Below are 20,958 nucleotides of genomic sequence, written 5' to 3'. Positions count from 1 at the left end.
GGAGAGAGGACAGAGAAGAAGCTCCGGAGGGGACTGACAGCTGAAATAGGTCACGGGGGGTGGCCCGGACAGGAGGGGCTGCAGACAGAGACAGACTGGGGTACCATAAGAAGAACGGACTCAGACTGGTAAAACGCTGTGGTGTTGGGCTTAGGGCAGCCACAGTGGAAGAGCCACGAGGGACGTTAAGTAGCTAAAGGAAGAGAGTGAAGGTACCCGGGCCTGTGAGCGGAATCGAGCAGCTGCTGTGTGAAGCTGCGGAGTTAGTCGAGCAGCTGCTGTGTGAACCTGCGGGGTTAGTCGAGCAGCTGCTGTGTGAAGCTGCGGAGCCTGTCGAGCAGCTGTCGTGTGGAGCTGTGGAGTGCATTGCACAGCTACTCTGTGGAGCTGTGGGTCATGGAAAATACGATCAATAAAGAAGACCTGTTGGACACGATCCTGTCTCTGTCTTGAGTTTGTCTGTGGCCAGTAACGGACCACCCCCCTGTCGGTTGCCCCTACCTACACTACTGTGCTCCGAGCCTCTCGCACAGAGGATCAGAGCACAGCTGTGGAGGAGACAGAGAAACTAATTTCTCCATCTCCTCCACTGCCGGCGTTGGCGTATATCGCACCACACTCGGATGATATCCGAGTGATGTGCGTTGTGTCACTCACACCCATAGACTTATATGGGTGCAAGTGAGCCGAGACTCGGCCGAGTCTTGGTGCCAATCGCAACATGCTGCGATAGTTCTCACATGCTGATTCGGCATGAGAAAAGTCGCAGATATGATCTGCCCCATAGATTAAAAATGGGGCCGAGTGCTATGCAATGTTTTCTCGCATAGCACTCGTCCGTGTAATATGCTAGTGTGACCCCGGCCTTACTTCAACAATCAGGTCATACCACACAGTTCTTTATGTATCACTCACTGTTGCTGGGTCCAGTATGTTGTTGTATATGGCATATTGTCCTGGTCCGTCTATTGGTGGCCCTAATTAATTTGAAAAGAAATAAGTGATAATTATAAACTTGTAAAGTAATTGGACTTTGCCAAATATAAGCGTTTTATCAGTAATCTGAGAAATGAGAAAGCAATTTTGTGGGTCAAGCTTAACCCCTTAATGACTAGAGGTATTTTTGTTTATGCGTTTTTGTTTTTTGCTTTCCTTCTTCTCAGAGCCATAACTTTTTCATTTTTCAGTCATAATGGCCATATGAGGGCTTGATTTTGGCAGGACAAGTGGTACTTTTGAACGACATCATTAGTTTTAACATATTATGTTCTGTAAAATAGGAAAAAATCCAAGTGTGGTGAAATTGCAAAAAAAAGTGCAATTCCACACTATTTTTTTTACCATGTTCACTAAATGCTAAAACTGACCTGACATTATGATTCTCCAGGTCATTACGAGTTCATAGGCACCAAACATGTCTAGGTTCTTTTTTATTTAAGTGGTAAAAAAAATAATCCAAACTCTGGTAAAATAAATAAATAAATAAATATGGCACTTTTTTCTGAGACCTGTAGGGTCTCCATTTTTTGTGATTTGGAGCTGGGCAAGGGCTTATTTTTTGCGAACTGAGCTGACTTTTTTATTTATATCATTTTGGTGTATATACAATCTTTTGATCGCTTGTTATTGCATTTTATTGCAATGTAGTGGAGACCAAAAAACTTAATTCTGGCGTTCTGAATTTTTTTCTTGCTATCCGTTGACCGATTGGGTTAATTCTTTTTTTAAATTGACAGATCAGGTGATTCTGAATGCGGAGATACCAAATATGTGTATGTTTAATTTTTTTATTGTTTTATTTTGAATTGGGCGAAAGGGGGTGATATAAACTTCTATATATTTTTTATTTTTTAAATATTTTTAAAAACATTTATTTTTTACTTTTTGCATGCTTCAATAGTGACTAGAAACTAGAGAATAGAGGTTAGAAGCTGCAGTTGTCCGGTCGGCTCTGCTAACACAGGCAATGATCAGATCGCCTGTATGTACTGTAGAAGAAATGCTATGAGTGCCAACCACCAGGCGGCACACATAACAATTTGGCTATGACAACCATAGAGGTCTGATGGAGACCTCAGGTTGTCATACCAACCCATCGGTGACCCGCAATCATTTGACGGGGTTACCGATGAGTGGGATTTCCGGCGCACTTACTGGAAACGTGCGCTAAATGCCACTGTCAGAGATTAACAGCAGCATTTAACGGGTTAACAGTCATGGGTAGATTGTGATTCCACCAATGACTGTTAGAGGCACATGTCAGCTGTTCAAACAGGCAAAACAGAAGCCGCGGAGACACCATCACGTGTTTCTCAACGCAAGCAATGACCAGCCAGGTCTTTGCCCGGGAAGGAACAACCACGGGAAGGGCAGTCTCCAATGAAGGAAACCACCTATGCCAAAACATGGTATCCATCCACATACAGCTGTTTCGGGGTATTGCCCCTCATCAGTGTGGAGTAGGAAACTGGCTGGTAGGAGCAATGCCTAGTAAAAAGACTATGAAGAGGAGGATGAATGAACTCATGGAGATCAACATCCGACACTGCGGAGACACCATCACGTGTTTCTCAACGCAGTGATTCTAGAGCACTGCCCCCATCCCTTATGGGAAATATGTAAAACATGCAAAACAGAAGCCGCGGAGACAGCATCACGTGTTTCTCAACGCAAGCAATGGCCAGCCAGGTCTTTGCCCGGGAAGGAACAACCACGGGAAGGGCAGTCTCCAATGAAGGAAACCACCTATGCCAAAACATGGTATCCATCCACATACAGCTGTTTCGGGGTATTGCCCCTCATCAGTGTGGAGTAGGAAACTGGCTGGTAGGAGCAATGCCTAGTAAAAAGACTATGAAGAGGAGGATGAATGAACTCATGGAGATCAACATCCGACACTGCGGAGACACCATCACGTGTTTCTCAACGCAGTGATTCTAGAGCACTGCCCCCATCCCTTATGGGAAATATGTAAAACATGCAAAACAGAAGCCGCGGAGACAGCATCACGTGTTTCTCAACGCAAGCAATGGCCAGCCAGGTCTTTGCCCGGGAAGGAACAACCACGGGAAGGGCAGTCTCCAATGAAGGAAACCACCTATGCCAAAACATGGTATCCATCCACATACAGCTGTTTCGGGGTATTGCCCCTCATCAGTGTGGAGTAGGAAACTGGCTGGTAGGAGCAATGCCTAGTAAAAAGACTATGAAGAGGAGGATGAATGAACTCATGGAGATCAACATCCGACACTGTGGAGACACCATGACGTGTTTCTCAATGCAGTGATTCTAGAGCACTGCCCCCATCCCTTATGGGAAATATGTAAAACATGCAAAACAGAAGCCGCGGAGGCACCATCACGTGTTTCTCAACGCAAGCAATGACCAGTCAGGTCTTTGCCCGGGAAGGAGCAACCACGGGAAGGGCAGTCTCCAATGAAGGAAACCACCTATGCCAAAACATGGTATCCATCCACATACAGCTGTTTCGGGGTATTGCCCCTCATCAGTGTGGAGTAGGAAACTGGCTGGTAGGAGCAATGCCTAGTAAAAAGACTATGAAGAGGAGGATGAATGAACTCATGGAGATCAACATCCGACACTGCGGAGACACCATCACGTGTTTCTCAACGCAGTGATTCTAGAGCACTGCCCCCATCCCTTATGGGAAATATGTAAAACATGCAAAACAGAAGCCGCGGAGACAGCATCACGTGTTTCTCAACGCAAGCAATGACCAGCCAGGTCTTTGCCCGGGAAGGAACAACCACGGGAAGGGCAGTCTCCAATGAAGGAAACCACCTATGCCAAAACATGGTATCCATCCACATACAGCTGTTTCGGGGTATTGCCCCTCATCAGTGTGGAGTAGGAAACTGGCTGGTAGGATGGATACCATGTTTTGGCATAGGTCATTGCTTGCATTGAGAAATACGTGATGGTGTCTCCGCGGCTTCTGTTTTGCATGTTTTACATATTTCCCATAAGGGATGGGGGCAGTGCTCTAGAATCACTGCGTTGAGAAACACGTGATGGTGTCTCCGCAGTGTCGGATGTTGATCTCCATGAGTTCATTCCTCCTCCTCTTCATAGTCTTTTTACTAGGCATTGCTCCTACCAGCCAGTTTCCTACTCCACACTGATGAGGGGCAATACCCCGAAACAGCTGTATGTGGATGGATACCATGTTTTGGCATAGGTGGTTTCCTTCATTGGAGACTGCCCTTCCCGTGGTTGTTCCTTCCCGGACAAAGACCTGGCTGGTCATTGCTTGCGTTGAGAAACACGTGATGGTGTCTCCGCGGCTTCTGTTTTGTATGTTTTGCATATTTCCCATAAGGGATGGGGGCAGTGCTCTAGAATCACTGCGTTGAGAAACACGTGATGGTGTCTCCGCAGTGTCGGATGTTGATCTCCATGAGTTCATTCATCCTCCTCTTCATAAGCTGTTCAAACAGCTGACATGTACTGGGAAAGATGTGGACTCAGCGCCGGAGCCCACATCAAAGGGAGGGAGTCCGATGTGGGCGTATTATTACACCCAGTGTCGGAAAGGGATTAACTACTAATTTTTCTCTATTAAAAAAGTTGATCAGTTCCTATTTTGTCAGCGTAAACTTACAGCTAGAAATGAGCAGATAAACGTGAGTGTAATTGAAATCCACTCAAAATGTACAAAATTCCGCATTCGCCAAAATGCTGATTTTTTTTGTAATTCGCTTCCACGCGGATTCAGACTTTTTTGATGAATTTTTATGGGCCATCCAAATGTTAAATAAAATAAATCCTTTTTCTCTCTTCACCACCTGCCTCTCCGGCTCCTCTGCTTCTCATCGCTACCTGTCCACTCACGTTAGAATTTTTGGGCCTGCCACACTGTGCCGTACCTCTAACTGTCACAGTGCCTGGGATGATTCTGCACATCTGACCAAAATGGTCATGGCGCGCGTTGTGGTGTCATGACACTGTTGACCTCCTGCACAGAACCCTACATGATACCATGACAGCCAGAAGTTCAGCACAGTGGGAGAGGACCGAAAATTCCAACATACCGTATATACTCTTATATAAGCCGAGATTTGCAGGACTTTTTTTGTACTGAAAATGCCCCCCTCGGCTGTCACACATCAATACTCACCCTCTGTAGCTCGATCTCCATCCCTGCATCTCCGTTGTCCGGCGCCAGCAGCTTCTTCCTGTGCAGAGCGGTCACGTGGTACCACTCATTAAAGTAATGAATATGCATGCGTCTCCACTCCATAGGCATGTAGCGCATATTCATTACCTTAAGGAGCGCTACCACTCTGCACAGGAAGAAGCTGCCGACCCTGGGACAACAGAGAAGCAGGGAAGTGCAGAGATCGCGCCAGGAGGGGGTGAGTATGATGGGGGAGGATGGGGAAGCCGAGCCATGCAATGCATACAAGAGGGAGGACGGGGGAGCCATGCATACACAGGGGAACCATGCATACACAGGGGAGCCATGCATACACGGGGGAGTATGGGGGAGCAATGCATACATGGGGGAGTACGGGGGAGCCAAGCATACACGGGGGGAGTATGGGGGAGCCATGCATACATGGGGGAGTATGGGAGCCATGCATTCACGGGGGAGTACGGGGGAGCCATGCATACACGGGGGAGGACGCAAGGCATGCAAACAAGGGGGAGTACGGGGGAGCCATGCATACACGGGGGAGGACGCGAGCCATGCATACAAGGGGGATGACGGGAGAGCCATGCATACAACTGGAGGCGCCATACATAGTAGGACAGGACAGGGGGAGCCACACAGACAGGACAGTGGGAGCCACACAGAACAGGACAGGGGGAGCCACACATAGCAGGACAGGGATGAGGGGACAATGCATACCTGGCTTATATTCGAGTCAATAAGCTTACCCAGTTTTCCGTGGCAAAATTAGGTGCCTCGGCTTATACTTGGGTTGGCTTATACTCGAGTATATACGATAAGTGGAGGGGAATCAGAAGATGCGTCAGGGACCATATGGGTGACGGTGAATAGCGGAAGGGCCACAGAGTTGAGCGGAGGGTGAGTTATTTTGCGTTAGAGGTGAGCATCACAATTATTTTTCTTTATTGCATTTTTTACATATTACCTTTCTTATGGTCTGGGTTCTGATGAGAAAAAAATAGCTAAATTACATCTGTTTGCTCCTTACCTGCCCTCTTCTTTTTTCGATGAAGTCTACATCGCTTATAAAAAAGAAAGCTTACAATAATGAGTAATAGAATTCCCAGGACTGTCCCAGATATAATTCCTGCTGTAACTCCTGCACTTTTATAAAAGGATGATTTATGAAAATCTGAGAAAAGAAAAAAAGACATAAAAGGAAAAAAATCTATAGTAATAAATCATGGGTTTTTATGTTGATGAAAGACTAAAGGAGTTTAGCAATGTCAATGAAAATATCATAACTTGTAAGTTTTCGCACAATGAAATAAGCAAGAAAAAATAGAAAAATAGTAAAACTTTGATCTGCTCACACTTGATCAGTAGTGTTGAGCATTCCGATACCGCAAGTATCGGGTATCGGCCGATACTTGCTGTATCGGAATTCCGATACCGACTTCCGATATTTTTTCAATATCGGAATTCGGCATCGGAATCGGAAGTTCAGTTGATTGACAGACTGACGTCATCATGATGCGCGGGGTGTGCGCATCATGATGCGCCATCATTTCGGGCCTTCCGGGGGTCTCTGCCGGCCTGCCGGGGGGCTGTGCCGGCCTGCCGGGGGGCTGTGTGGACTGCCCGGGGTCTGTACCGGCCTGCCGGGGGGCTGTGCCGGCCTGCCGGTGGTCTGTGCACCCTGTAGGGGTCTGTACCGGCCTGCCGGGGGGCTGTGCCGGCCTGCCGGTGGTCTGTGCACCCTGTGGGGGTCTGTACCGGCCTGCCGGGGGGCTGTGCCGGCCTGCCGGGGGGCTGTGCTGATGTCCGGGGGTCTGTGCAAGCATCGTCCGATGGGACTACAAGTCCCATCTGGCGATGCCTGCTACCATGACAGTGATTGACACATTAGCCAATGATGGGACAGTAGTAGTCCCATCATCCGGCTAATGTGTTAAATGTTAAAAAAAAAAAATACTACATACATACTACATGCTACATACATACTACATGCTACATACATACTACATATATACTACATACATGCTACATACATGCTACATACATGCTGCATGCTACATACATACTACATACATACTACATGCATGCTACATGCATGCTACATGCTACATACATACCACATACATACTACATAATACATATATACTACATGCATGCTACATACATACTACATGCTACATACATACCACATACATGCTACATACATACTACATATATACTACATTTATACTACATACATACTACATACATACTACATGCATACTACATACATACTACATGCATGCTACATACATACTACATGCATGCTACATACATACTACATGCTACATACATACCACATACATACTACATACATACTACATACTACATATATACTACATGCATGCTACATACATACTACATGCTACATACATATTACATGCTACATACATACCACATACATGCTACATACATACTACATATATACTACATACATACTACATACATACTACATGCATGCTACATACATACTACATGCTACATACATACCACATACATACTACATACATACTACATACATACTACATGCTACATACATACTAATATATACTACATGCATGCTACATACATACTACATGCTACATACATACCACATACATACCACATACATGCTACATACATACTACATGCATACTACATGCATACTACATACATACTACATGCATGCTACATACATACTACATGCTACATACATACCACATACATACTACATACATACTACATACATACTACATGCTACATACATACTACATATATACTACATGCATGCTACATACATACTACATGCTACATACATACCACATACATACCACATACATGCTACATACATACTACATGCATACTACATGCATACTACATACATACTACATGCATGCTACATACATACTACATGCTACATACATACCACATACATACTACATACATACTACATACATACTACATGCTACATACATACTACATATATACTACATGCATGCTACATACATACTACATGCTACATACATACCACATACATGATACATACATACTACATATATACTACATGCATGCTACATACATACTGCATATATACTACATGCATGCTACATACATACTGCATGCTACATGCATGCTACATACATACTACATACATACTACATGCTACATACATACCACATATATACTACATACATACAATACATTCATACAATACATACATAGACATACAGTACATATAACATAGAGTAACATACTTACCAATACTTGTCACATTGTTCCCCGAAGCCATTGTCTTTTCCGGAATAAATATTAACATAACAAAACACAAAAATACTCACCCACGATCCGAAGCAGTCCACGAGTGTGTCCCACGACGATCTTGGGTAGAGAACTGCAGCATCAGATGATGCTGCCGTTCTCTACGGGCTGCAGGAATCCAATGACGGAAGGTAGGTATCCTTCCGCACTGTATTCCTCCGCCACTTGGCTTCGGGGAACAATGTGACAAGTATTGGTAAGTATGTTACTCTATGTTATATGTACTGTATGTCTATGTATGTATTGTATGAATGTATTGTATGTATGTAGTATATATGTGGTATGTATGTAGCATGTAGTATGTATGTAGTATGTATGTAGCATGCATGTAGCATGCAGTATGTATGTAGCATGCATGTAGTATATATGTAGTATGTATGTAGCATGCATGTAGTATATATGTATGAATGTATGTAGCATGTAGTATGTATGTAGTATGTTTGTGGTATGTATGTAGCATGTAGTATGTATGTAGTATGTATGTAGCATGCATGTAGTATGTATGTAGTATGTATGTAGTATATATGTAGTATGTATGTAGCATGTAGTATGTATGTAGCATGCATGTAGTATATATGTAGTATGTAGCATGTATGTAGTATGTATGTGGTATGTATGTAGCATGTAGTATGTATGTAGCATGCATGTAGCATGCAGTATGTATGTAGCATGCATGTAGTATATATGTAGTATGTATGTAGCATGCATGTAGTATATATGTATGAATGTATGTAGCATGTAGTATGTATGTAGTATGTATGTGGTATGTATGTAGCATGTAGTATGTATGTAGTATGTATGTAGCATGCATGTAGTATGTATGTAGTATGTATGTAGTATATATGTATTATGTATGTAGCATGTAGTATGTATGTAGCATGCATGTAGTATATATGTAGCATGTAGCATGTATGTAGTATGTATGTGGTATGTATGTAGCATGTAGTATGTATGTAGCATGCATGTAGTATATATGTAGTATGTATGTAGCATGTAGTATGTATGTAGTATGTATGTAGTATACATGTAGTATGTATGTAGTATGTATGTAGCATGCATGTAGTATATATGTAGTATATATGTAGCATGTATGTAGTATGTATGTAGTATGTATGTGGTATGTATGTAGCATGTAGTATGTATGTAGCATGCATGTAGTATATACGCAGTATGTATGTAGCATGTAGTATGTATGTAGCATGCATGTAGTATATATGTAGTATGTATGTAGCATGTAGTATGTATGTAGCATGCATGTAGTATATATGTAGTATGTATGTAGCATGTAGTATGTATGTAGCATGCATGTAGTATATATGTAGTATGTAGCATGTAGTATGTATGTAGCATGCATGTAGTATATATGTAGTATGTAGCATGTAGTATGTATGTAGCATGCATGTAGCATGTACTATGTATGTAGCATGCATGTAGTATATATGTGTTATGTATGTAGCATGTAGCATGCATGTAGCATGCATGTAGTATGTATGTAGTATGTATGTAGTATATATGTGGTATGTATGTAGCATGTAGTATGTATGTAGCATGCAGTATGTATGTAGCATGCATGTAGTATATATGTAGTATGTATGTAGTATATATGTAGTATGTATGTTGCATGTAGTATTTATGTAGTATGAATGTAGCATGTATGTAGCATGTATGTAGTATGTAGTATGAATGTAGCATGTATGTAGTATGCATGTTGTATGTATGTAGCATGTAATTTTTTATTTTTTTTTTTACATTCAACACATTAGCCGGATGATAGGACTACTACTGTCCCATCATTGGCTAATGTGTCAATCACTGTCATGGTAGCAGGCATCGCCCGATGGGACTTGTAGTCCCATCGGACGATGCCTGCACAGACCCACGAAGCCTGCACAGACCACCGGCAGGCCGGCACAGCCCCCCGGCAGGCCGGCACAGCCCCCCGGAGCCTGCACAGACCACCGGCAGGCCGGCACAGCCCCCCGGCAGGCCGGCACAGCCCCCCGGAGCCTGCACAGCCCCCCGGCAGGCCGGCACAGCCCCCCAGCAGGCCGGCACAGCCCCCCGGAGCCTGCACAGCCCCCCCGGCAGGCCGGCACAGCCCCCCGGCAGGCCGGCACAGACCACCGGAGCCTGCACAGACCCCCTGGCAGGCCGGCACAGCCCCCCGAAAGGCCCGTACAGACCCCAGAGAGGCTGTACAAGGGCAGGAAAGGGTTTTTCTTATTCCGATACCGGAAGTCCCATAGACTTGAATGGGACTTCCGGTATCGGAATCGGTGATACCGATACTTTTTTTAAAGATCGGCCGATACCATCCGATACGATACTTTGAAGTATCGGACGGTATCGCTCAACTCTATTGATCAGTAGAGATAAAAGTGGAAAAGATTTAGACAGAAACTTAAGTGGTTGTCCCATTTCAGGTCCGCAGGTGCAGTTTGTTAGCTTTGCTTTATTCACCCTTTCCAGGTCCAATGTTTAGTCTCTGCAGATTTTACTTGTGTTAGTTATTGACTGCAGCGCTGATGCCACATCGACAGTGCATCAGCCAATCAGTAAGGACAGCAGCTCTGCATGCGGGGCTCTTTCTCCTCGGGAAGAGCTTCTGAGTGTGGTAATAGCAGGTACGCAGGATGCAGTGACGAGACGCGAAACAGATAAAACTTTAAACAGTAACTTTTATAGATAAATGCCGTTAGAGCTATTTTAAGCAACCAACAGAATAACAGTAAATGTCCTCGCAGGGAGCAAATACACATAAACAAGTTTTGGGAGAACACGACTACTCTGGCAAAGACCAGTCACTATAGGGCCGTGGAATGGCCGACTACGGGTCCTTAGTTACTATGTGTCATTTATCCATCCTGACGTCCCTCGGCGTCCTGTTCAACGGTGTGTCGGCGTCGCAGCCATTGTGCCCAGTCACTGATGATCTGGCATAGTCTTCGGGCATTCCGACGCCCAGGAGGAGTAGGGGCACAACAGGCCCGTGGAGAGTTCTTTGGCGGGATGTCCCCCAGCGGAGGCAGCGGGATACCGCCTGGGAGTGGGAGAGTGGAGGTCTCAACTCCCTGACAGAGACTGGCAGCGGCGGTGATAAGTGGCAGTTGATAGGCCACAGGCGCAGACTGAGGCCGCACTGGAGGATCCGCAGTGGGCACAGGCCCAGTCTCTACTGTGGACTGGAGCAGGGCGGTGGCAGCTGTGGGCGGCAAGGGAGGAGTCACCGCCATGGTTGGGAGTGAAGCGGAGGTGGCTGCGGGCAGCAGCGAGGAGGCCGCGAGCTGGAGTGAGGCGGCGTCGGCTGCGGTCGGCTGCGAGTAGGCCGCAGCTGAGAGCTGGAGTGAGGCAGCAGTCTTCTTTTGTCGGTAAGCTCGGCGCAGTCTCCCTGTGGTCCACTGAGAATCTCCCTCCTGTCGCTGTCCTCCTCTCTGGTAGCTGCTCGTGGCTCTCCCTCTCTGGTCCTCACCAATTCTCCACCTCCTTCTCCCTCGTTCTGCTGACACACAGTCTGGCCCTCTCCGCCCCACTTCTCTGGACTCCACCCCCAACTGCCAAGTCAGTCTCAGCGGTCCATCCCCCAGCTCTGCTCCCTGGAAACAGATACCCCAGGAACCTAGAAGACGGTCCCCTTGGTTCCGGCCCGGGTACTCGGCGGAGGCCTCCCCTCCTACACTCCCCCATCCTGTATGCTCGCCAGTCCTCGGGCGAGGGTCTTGGTAGGCTCGGGTTGGCCTTTTGAGACAAAAGTTCCTGTTGCCATATGAACTGATCCTGTGCGTAGCATTCGGGGGTTTGCCGGCAGTTGACCGCTCGGAGCGTCTTGGTTCGACAGTGGTGGAGCTTTCTGGGGTGGTGGCCGGTGGTGGACTGGCCGATTCTGGTGGGCTGGCGTGACTTGCTTTGATATTGTTCCTTGGATGGCCCGCTTGTACAGCTGGACTATCTTCTTCGTCATCTAGGTCCCAGACCATGGGCATTGGTTCGGGGGCCTGAGGAGTGTGTTCGGGTCGCACGGGATCGTTGGGTGTACAGGGCCGCAACATATTACGGTGCACAGTAGGAATGAGAAGTGCCCCGTCCCTTTCAAGTCGTATCTCGTACACAGGCCCATCGGGGCTTATTCGGCGCAATACTCGGTAAGGACTCTCTTCCCACCGGGGTTCTAGCTTGTTCTGGGGGCGCTGACCTAGTACGAGTACTCGATCCCCAATCTGAAAGTCGGTGGGTGGAGGTAGAGTCCCCCCCTGGGTGCTCTAGGTCCTGGAGTTTTGTCTGGACGATGCGATGAAGGGTCTGTAGGCGGTGTCGGCGGTTTCGGACCCATGATGACACTCCAGACCAGGGTTGGGGTTCCTCCGTGTTTTGTTCTACCTCCGTGATCCCTTTGCCTTCTCGCCCAAATAGCAGTGAGTAGGGGGTATAGCCGGTAACTTGGTGCACCCGGTTGTTATAGATCCACACTAGTTCAGGGACATACTCAGGCCAGCGGGCCTTCCAGTCACTCTCCAGAGTACATAACATTTGAATTAATTAGTGTCCGATTAAAGTGCTCGCAGGCCCCGTTTCCATGTGGGTGGTATGGTGTGGTCCGAGATTTATTGATACCATAGAGATGATGCAGCTCCTCCATGACCTTCCCCAGGAAGCATGCTCCCTGATCTGAATGTATCCGTTGAGGGCAGCCGTACACTTGGATAACGTTCTTGCAGATTGCATAGGCGGCTGACTCCGCAGTTTGATCTCGGGTGAGGGTTACCACAGCAAATTTGGTGAAGTGATCCACCATGACGAGACAATGTTAATACCCCTGGTATGCAGGGCCAATGGTCACATAGTCCACCATCAAGAGCTTGAGGGGTGCTGATGTCACTATCGTTTGCACCATTGTGCGGGTGGTTTAGCTAGTTCGCATAGGTTGCAGGCCCGGCAAGCTTCTTCCACAGCAGCGTGCAAGCGCGGATGTTAAACTATCTGCTGCAACCTTTGAAAAGTTTTCTGGACTCCGAAGTGAGCCCACTTTTCGTGGGCTTCCCGTGCCAGTTCACTGAGTTGGGCTCTGGGCACGACTACCTGCCAAATTGTTGTAGACATCGCCCGTGATACTATCTTACGATACAACAGTCCTTTCTTGATGACTAGTTTCTCCCATTGGCGTAGCATCAGCAACATATCCTGAGACGAAGTCTGTCTCTGAGTGTCGGTGGGTAGTCTGCCGGTGGTCACCCATCAGCGTAGGAGCCCAATTTCCTCATCTTCTTGCTTCTATTAGATCCATCTGTCACGTGATTGCTCCAGCACACCCCTTAGGGGTCCTTCTTGCGTGGCAGCCGTGAGCACGGAGGCGGTGAGGGCATACGGTGTCTCTTCTCCTTACAATTCGTCGTCATGACTTTTCCCTGGCGTTGTGTGCCGGATCCTGGAGAGGGCATCTGCGTGCACATTTTCGATTATCTTGTAGTTAAACTTGGCCATCCGGGCCTCCCATCACTGCTCCAGAGCCCCCAATTTGGCATTTTCCAAGTGGGCCAACGGGTTGTTGTTGTCCGCACCACCACTTCGGAGCCCGCCAGGTACTGTGCGAACCGCTCCGTCATGGCCCACACCACCGCGAGGAGCTTGAGCTTAAAGGAGCTGTAATTGTCAGGGTTTCGCTCGGAGTCATGAAGTGATCGGCTACCATACGCGATCACTCTCTCCCGGCTGTCCTGAACTTGTGACAATACAGCCCCTAGCCCGTGGAGGCTCCCGTTGGTGTGTAGTATGAACGGTTGCGAGAAATCCGCATAAGCCAACACTGGGCACCCGAGAGCGCAGCCTTAAGGTCTTGGAAGGCCTCTTCTTGTGGTTGTTGCCACTGGATTTTCTATCCATTCGCCCCGGCAAGAGCCCCCTTTAGCAGGTCCTGCAGGGCTTGGGCCCGGCGTGCAAAATTCATTACGAAATGACGGTAGTATCCAGTCAGCCCCAGGAAGGCCCGCACGTCTTTTATCGTCTCGGGGGTAGGCCATCCCTGAACGGCAGCAACCTTTTCCTGGGATGGTCTAACACCCTCGGCCGAGAAGACATGCCCCAGATATTTGATCTGGGTGTGAAACAGGTGGCATTTCTGGGGCCTCACCTTCAACCTGTACTTCTGCAGCCGACTGAGCACCTGCCCCAACCGCCGTAGGTGGTCCTCAAATGTGGCGGCATAGATCATTATGTCGTCCAGGTATATCAGCGTGGCCTCGAAGTTGAGATCCCTCAGATACTGCTCCATCAGCCGCTGAAAGGTCCCCGGGGCATTGGCCAGCCCAAACGGCATTCGATTGAACTCGAACAGTCCTGTAGGAAGCATGAACACCGTCTTAGCCCTGTCTTCTTCCGACATCGGCACCTGCCAATACCCGCTGGCCAGATCTAACGTTGAAAAGTACTTCGCCTTCCCCAAGGCGGACAGGGATTCTTCTATACGAGGCAACGGATACGAGTCTTTGATGGTACAGGCATTCAGCTTTCTATAGTCCACGCAGAACCGCAGGGTGCCATCCTTTTTGCAGACCAACACGATGGGAGCCGCCCAGGGCTCTGTCTCTCTCGTATGACCCCCTTCCGCAGCATTTGGGCCAGTAAAGTTTTTACCTCCTGGTATAGTTGTGGGGGAATTTGACTGTATTGTTCCCGTATGGGGGCCGTTCCTGCCATGGGAATTCCTTGCGTGATGGCTGTGGTGCATCCAAAATCATCCTCGTGGCTAGCGAATACCCCGTGATACTGTCCTAGTAGTGTTTCTACCTAGAGAAGTTGGGCAGGAGCCAGCCCAGAGAGTTCAGCCCGCATTCTTTCCAGGATGTTTCGGACCTTTTCCTGAGTCGAGGGCTCGGCAGCCTGCAGAGTTCGAATAGTCACTGCCCAAGGGTCCTCGGGTTGCACCTTCAATTGGACCATAGGGGCTGGCAGCACCTCTTCCAACGGCCTCACCAGCTTGGCCATCTCGACCCGGTGCTTTAAGACGATGTCTTGATCTTCTAGGTTGACACAGCACACCAAGACAGTCCCTCTCCGCACAGTGGCCAGGGAGCGGGCCACCAGTATGCCAGGAGGCAGGCGTTCTGAGTAGCATGGCTCCACCTGCATCTCCATGCCCTCCAAAGGCACCGGGGCCCAGATGGGCAGGGCCACCACTGTCTGCCCGGGGGGCAGAATGAGCTGGGCAGCCACTGGCGCAATAACTTTGCCCAGTGCCTCGCCCTCCTGGCAGTCCTGGAGAACTCACGCCTCCCGCACCAATTGCTGGAAGACCTGCCCTTGGGGCATGCAGGAACCCCACTGGTTCAGAGTCTCTTGCGTGGGCTCATTGAGGAGTAAATTGCCAAACTCCCGCAGGATGTTCATGCCCAGGATAACTGGATGTTTGTCATTGGTTTCTCCATGAGTCAGGACCACTCCCCGGTGTCCGTGAGATTTGCCACACAGCGTCATCTGCACCACCCCGGTGACAGGGACCGGTAATTTATTGGCGGCTACCAGTTTTATCATAGGTCCCCACTGGGGTCTCACTGCCTCAGGGAAATGCTGCCGAAAGTAAGTTGCAGGCATGGTCGTTACTTGCGACCCCGTGTCCACTAGGCACCGTACGGCACGGCCCTCAACTTCTGCCCATACCACTGGACACTTTGCGACCAGATCTTCGGGACTTCCACCACCCCATGTCGTGGCTTCTGGCTCTGAACGGCGTCCCCCCAGCCCGGAGCCCTCTAGTTTAATGGCGGCCGGGGTGGGCGCCTCCCACGCCGCGGACACTCTCGTGCGAAGTGGCCCAGCTCCCGGCACTCATAGCACTGGGGCTGTGAGGGACGGCCGCTCCGAGCATTACAAGGCCCCCAGGGCCCGGGATTGAAACTAGGCCGCCCAGACGTGACCTCGGTTCTAGAGTTGAGCGAAACGGGTCGGTCAAATTCAAAAGTCGGTGACTTTCGCTGAAGTTGGGTTTCATGAAATGAAACCCGACCATAGCGTGAGGTCGGCCACGAGGTCGGCGACCCAAGCGCCAAAGTCGCGTTTCAAATGATGCTTCCAGCGCCCTTTTTCAGCCAATGATGGAGGACGCACACTGTGGGAAACACGATGACTTAGGCATCGGTCACCACCATCTTTGAGAAGGGCATGCAAGTGATTGGCTGGCTTTGTGTGGCGTCACAGGGGCTATAAAAGGACGTGCACGCCGACCGCCATCTTACTTCTGCCGATCTTAGCATTAGGGAGAGGTTGCTGCTGCTGATTCAGAATAAGGGAGAGCGTTAGGCAGGGAAGAAGAACCAAAAAACTGCTTCTGCTGTTAGCAATTTCCACTGTACAACAAAACAGTTTGTGTGCAGTGACAAGGGAGGCTATATTTTTGTGCATCAGCTCTGTTGGTTATTAGGCTGCCTTATAAGGCTCCCTGATAGCTGCATTGCTGTTTGTACACTGCTGTGCAAACTGCTTTTTTAAAAGCAAAAATACTTTTCTTCCTCTTTTCTGCACAGTTACCAAGCGTTCATTTTTCCACCCTTTTGTGTGCAGCAGTCCTGGTAATTAGGCTGCCTGCGTCCATACTTGGACTGAGAGCATCATTGTCAGCCTCCTAAAATCTCTAGTGAGATCCAAATTCTCACCAATACTATATACACCCTCCACCTTGTCATACACCATCCAATTTCAGCCTGTTACATTGAGGTGTTATGAGCGGTGGAACGCACTAAATAAAATTAAAATAAAGTGTGTTCACCGCTCGGGGTCCACCGTGCGGTAGATGGAGTAACCGCTGCTAAAAGAGGCAGGACACTCAGGCGGTAATGTGCACAGGGTTTTAGCTGCACCCAGGGCACTAAAGCAGACTCTGTTTTATGCACAGAGCTGCCAACAAAAACCTAAATAACGCTGAGTCTGTATAGGGTCACAGACTTCAGCGATGTGGACACGGTATTAAAAGGTCACAGAAATAGCCTTAAACACCAGGACTATCCCCTCTAGACCTACCGTAGAAAATAGGATATGGGACGTCACAACTGCGAGCGCCCGAACAGCTGCTACCGCAGCGAGGCGTGAACTGAGCCACAGAAGAGACACCGCTATGCTGGCAGCGCGATGCAGGACGCTTAGCTGCTGGCAAAGCTGAAGCTTGGGCGCGCTGGCGCTGGCGCTAATACTGGCTGAACTCAAACACTCACACAAACGTAATAACCAAGGAAGGGGGTATTTAATGAGTCATTCACCAGTCCAAGCATCCATCAGCAAACACACAGCAGCAAGTATGAAATACTAGCGCATGGTGGAACGGCCATGCGCACTTTTTATAGCGTACAGGACCTGCCGGAAATCTCCAGAGCCTTGAGCAGAACCAATGGAATCAGGAGCAGGACCTGAGCACCTGACTCCTGAACTCCAATGGGAGCTCGTCCCATGGGCATGCTCAGAAGCTGGGAAGAAGGACTTAGCCTCTGGAGACAAATGTGAGGATCTGGATTGCTGCATAGGCATGGTAGAAACCAGATTCCTAACATGAGGTGTAATCTCTACTGGGTCTGAGACAATAGTTCAGCGTCCTCAAATCTCTAGTGAGATTCAAATTCTCACCAATACTACATACACCCTCCACCTTGTCATACACCATCCAATTTCAGCCTGTTACATTGAGGTGTAATCTCTACTGGGCCTGAGACAATAGTTCAGCGTCCTCAAATCTCTAGTGAGATTCAAATTCTCACCAATACTATATAAACCCTCCACCTTGTCATACACCATCCAATTTCAGCCTGTTACATTGAGGTGCAATCTCTACTGGGTCTGAGACAATAGTTCAGCGTCCTCAAATCTCTAGTGAGATTCAAATTCTCACCAATACTACATACACCCTCCACCTTGTCATATACCATCCAATTTCAGCCTGTTACATTGAGGTGTAATCTCTACTGGGCCTGAGACAATAGTTCAGCGTCCTCAAATCTCTAGTGAGATTCAAATTCTCACCAATACTACATACACCCTCCACCTTGTCATACACCATCCAATTTCAGCCTGTTACATTGAGGTGTAATCTCTACTGGGCCTGAGACAATAGTTCAGCGTCCTCAAATCTCTAGAGAGATTCAAATTCTCACCAATACTATATACACCCTCCACCTTGTCATACACCATCCAATTTCAGACTGATACATTGAGGTGCAATCTCTACTGGGTCTGAGACAATAGTTCAGCGTCCTCAAATCTCTAGTGAGATTCAAATTCTCACCAATACTACATACACCCTCCACCTTGTCATATACCATCCAATTTCAGCCTGTTACATTGAGGTGTAATCTCTACTGGGCCTGAGACAATAGTTCAGCGTCCTCAAATCTCTAGTTAGATTAAAATTCTCACCAATACTATACACACCTTCTACCTTGGTTTACAGTACCATATAGCTGATGATATTTTGGGTACATTTTCACAAAAATGAGGAAGTATGGTGGAAGAGGCCGTGGAAGTGGGCGGGGGTTGCCAGCTGGTCCTGATGGTGGTGGTGTTGGTGGTGCATCTGTTGGTAGTGGCAAAAGCACAATAGCACCTAAGGCAGGAGGTGTTGAGCCTGCGTCATCGTCTGGCTCCACAAGGCCTCGAAGGCTCCCTTTTCTGGGAGTAGGTAAACCGCTTTTAAAGCCGGAGCTTCAGGAACAAGTTTTGGCTTACATTGCTGACACAGCCTCCAGCTCTCTAGCCTCCTCTTCTGAAGTTTCAAAAAAATAAAACCACTGAGTCGTCAGTGGAGGCTCCTGGTCAGGAACAACACCTTTCCTTGTGTCCTTCACCCCTACCAAAAGTGAAGGATGCGGCAGGCCACACTACAGATTACTCTATGGAGCTCTTTTCACATACCATGCCTGAGTTGGCAAGTCAAATCGTGAATTCCCCAGTCCAAGATGAATCTGACATGGAGTGCACTGATGCACAGCTACTGCTAGATTTTTCTGCTGGTACGGTCACTCAGAGCACTACATTGTCCTCGCAGTGTACAGAGGCAGAATCAGACCCTGATGAAACTCAGGTTCCCCTTCCCGCATACTATACCACCTTACACGGTGACAAAGAGGAAGGTGCAGATGAAAGTGCAGGTTCCTTGAGCAGGTGGGGTGGAATACTCATGGGCGATGGCACTGGCACAGGGCCCCTCATAGTACGCAAAAGTGTCTCTGCCGGTACGCAAAAGTGTCTCTGCCGGTGGGAGGGCCCACCCGCCGTCAGACACACCGCAGTACTATGAGGGGCCCTGTGCCAGTGCCGTCGCCAACGAGTGGACCCTCCCTGCTTGCTCAGGATCACAGCACTTGCAAAGTTGAAATACTTACCTCTCCCTGCTCCAAGGTGGACATCAGACACTGGAGCAGCATTTACAGGGCCAATTATACGCTGGAACATTAGAAATGGGGCCCATTATACATGGAGCATTATTTGGGCCCATAAGACAGTGGAGCTTCATCCATGGGGACCAACATATACTGTAGCATTATGTGGACCTCATCACATACTGTATGGAACATTATATGGGACCAATGATTCTGTATGGAGAAATATATGAGCCTCATTACTCTGTATAGCGCATTATGCGGTGGCCATAATACTGTATGGAGTAATATACTGTCCGTTTTTGGAGCTATTGGAGAATTTAAAATGGATATCAGTCATGAGATGTAAGAAGTGAAGTATTTTTCATTGTACTATACCGCTACTTCTCTGCCGTATCAGAGGATCATGAATCGTGGCAGGAGCCCAGGGACACTCTTTGGCCCAGGGCCCACGAAAATCTGGAGCCATCCCTACCCTCCCACTACTTTAGCCAAATAACCTCCACTTTTCAATGCCTATCTATTATTATAAAGTAAATTAAGGTTGACAAGCTTAAATAAAAAGAATTGATGTTTTTGGCATTAAAATGGGCACTGTAGGTGTGTTTCCTGTCCTCCACTCACTGCCGACCTTGGTTCCCCATTGACTTGCATTGGGTTTCGTGCTTCAGTTGGCCTTCGACTTTTCACGATAATCGGCCGATTGCGTTCGACTCGACTTTTGAGAAAGTCGGGTTTCATGAAACCCGACTCGACCCAAAAAAAGGCAGTCGCTCATCTCTACTCGGTTCTTCTATTCACTTCGGCCAACTCACCCCTAATGTTCTTCAGCTCTTGTTTCATCTCTTCTATACATTGGGGCTCTATCCACGGGGACCGTCATTCCCTGCTCCTGCTCTCGTGCATGTGCCTGACTCCCCACCTCAGAGAAAGCTAAATGTGGGTCCACTCGGACCTGCTTGCGTAGTGCCTGCTTTATCAACGGGTCTCGGAGTCCAGTCACTAACAGGTCGCGTAGGGTAATGTCGATGGGTCCTACCCCTGCGCCATCCTTCCGCTCGATGGCCGTGTATAACTCTTGGAGGACATTCATATACTGGGTGATAGTCTCCCCCTCTCCCT

At 48.0% G+C, this 20,958-nt stretch overlaps 1 protein-coding gene across 1 annotated transcript in view; it reads right to left on the bottom strand.

The window, feature by feature from the left end:
- LOC141085434 (cell adhesion molecule CEACAM15-like) overlaps positions 1–20,958 on the bottom strand; it is a 41,470-nt gene that overhangs the window by 6,237 nt on the left and 14,275 nt on the right. The window contains exons 5-6 of the mRNA XM_073570797.1: positions 6,183–6,326; positions 916–977 (exon numbers count right to left, since the gene is read on the bottom strand). Coding sequence (XP_073426898.1) covers positions 916–977; positions 6,183–6,326 — 206 coding nt within the window. The remainder of the gene's footprint in view (positions 1–915; positions 978–6,182; positions 6,327–20,958) is intronic.

Source organism: Dendrobates tinctorius, unplaced genomic scaffold, assembly GCF_039654945.1.
Source record: "Dendrobates tinctorius isolate UK_male_01 unplaced genomic scaffold, ASM3965494v1 ptg000028l, whole genome shotgun sequence".
In the NCBI taxonomy this organism is placed as follows: Eukaryota; Metazoa; Chordata; class Amphibia; order Anura; family Dendrobatidae; genus Dendrobates; species Dendrobates tinctorius.
This window is presented reverse-complemented; position numbering and strand designations above follow the sequence as displayed.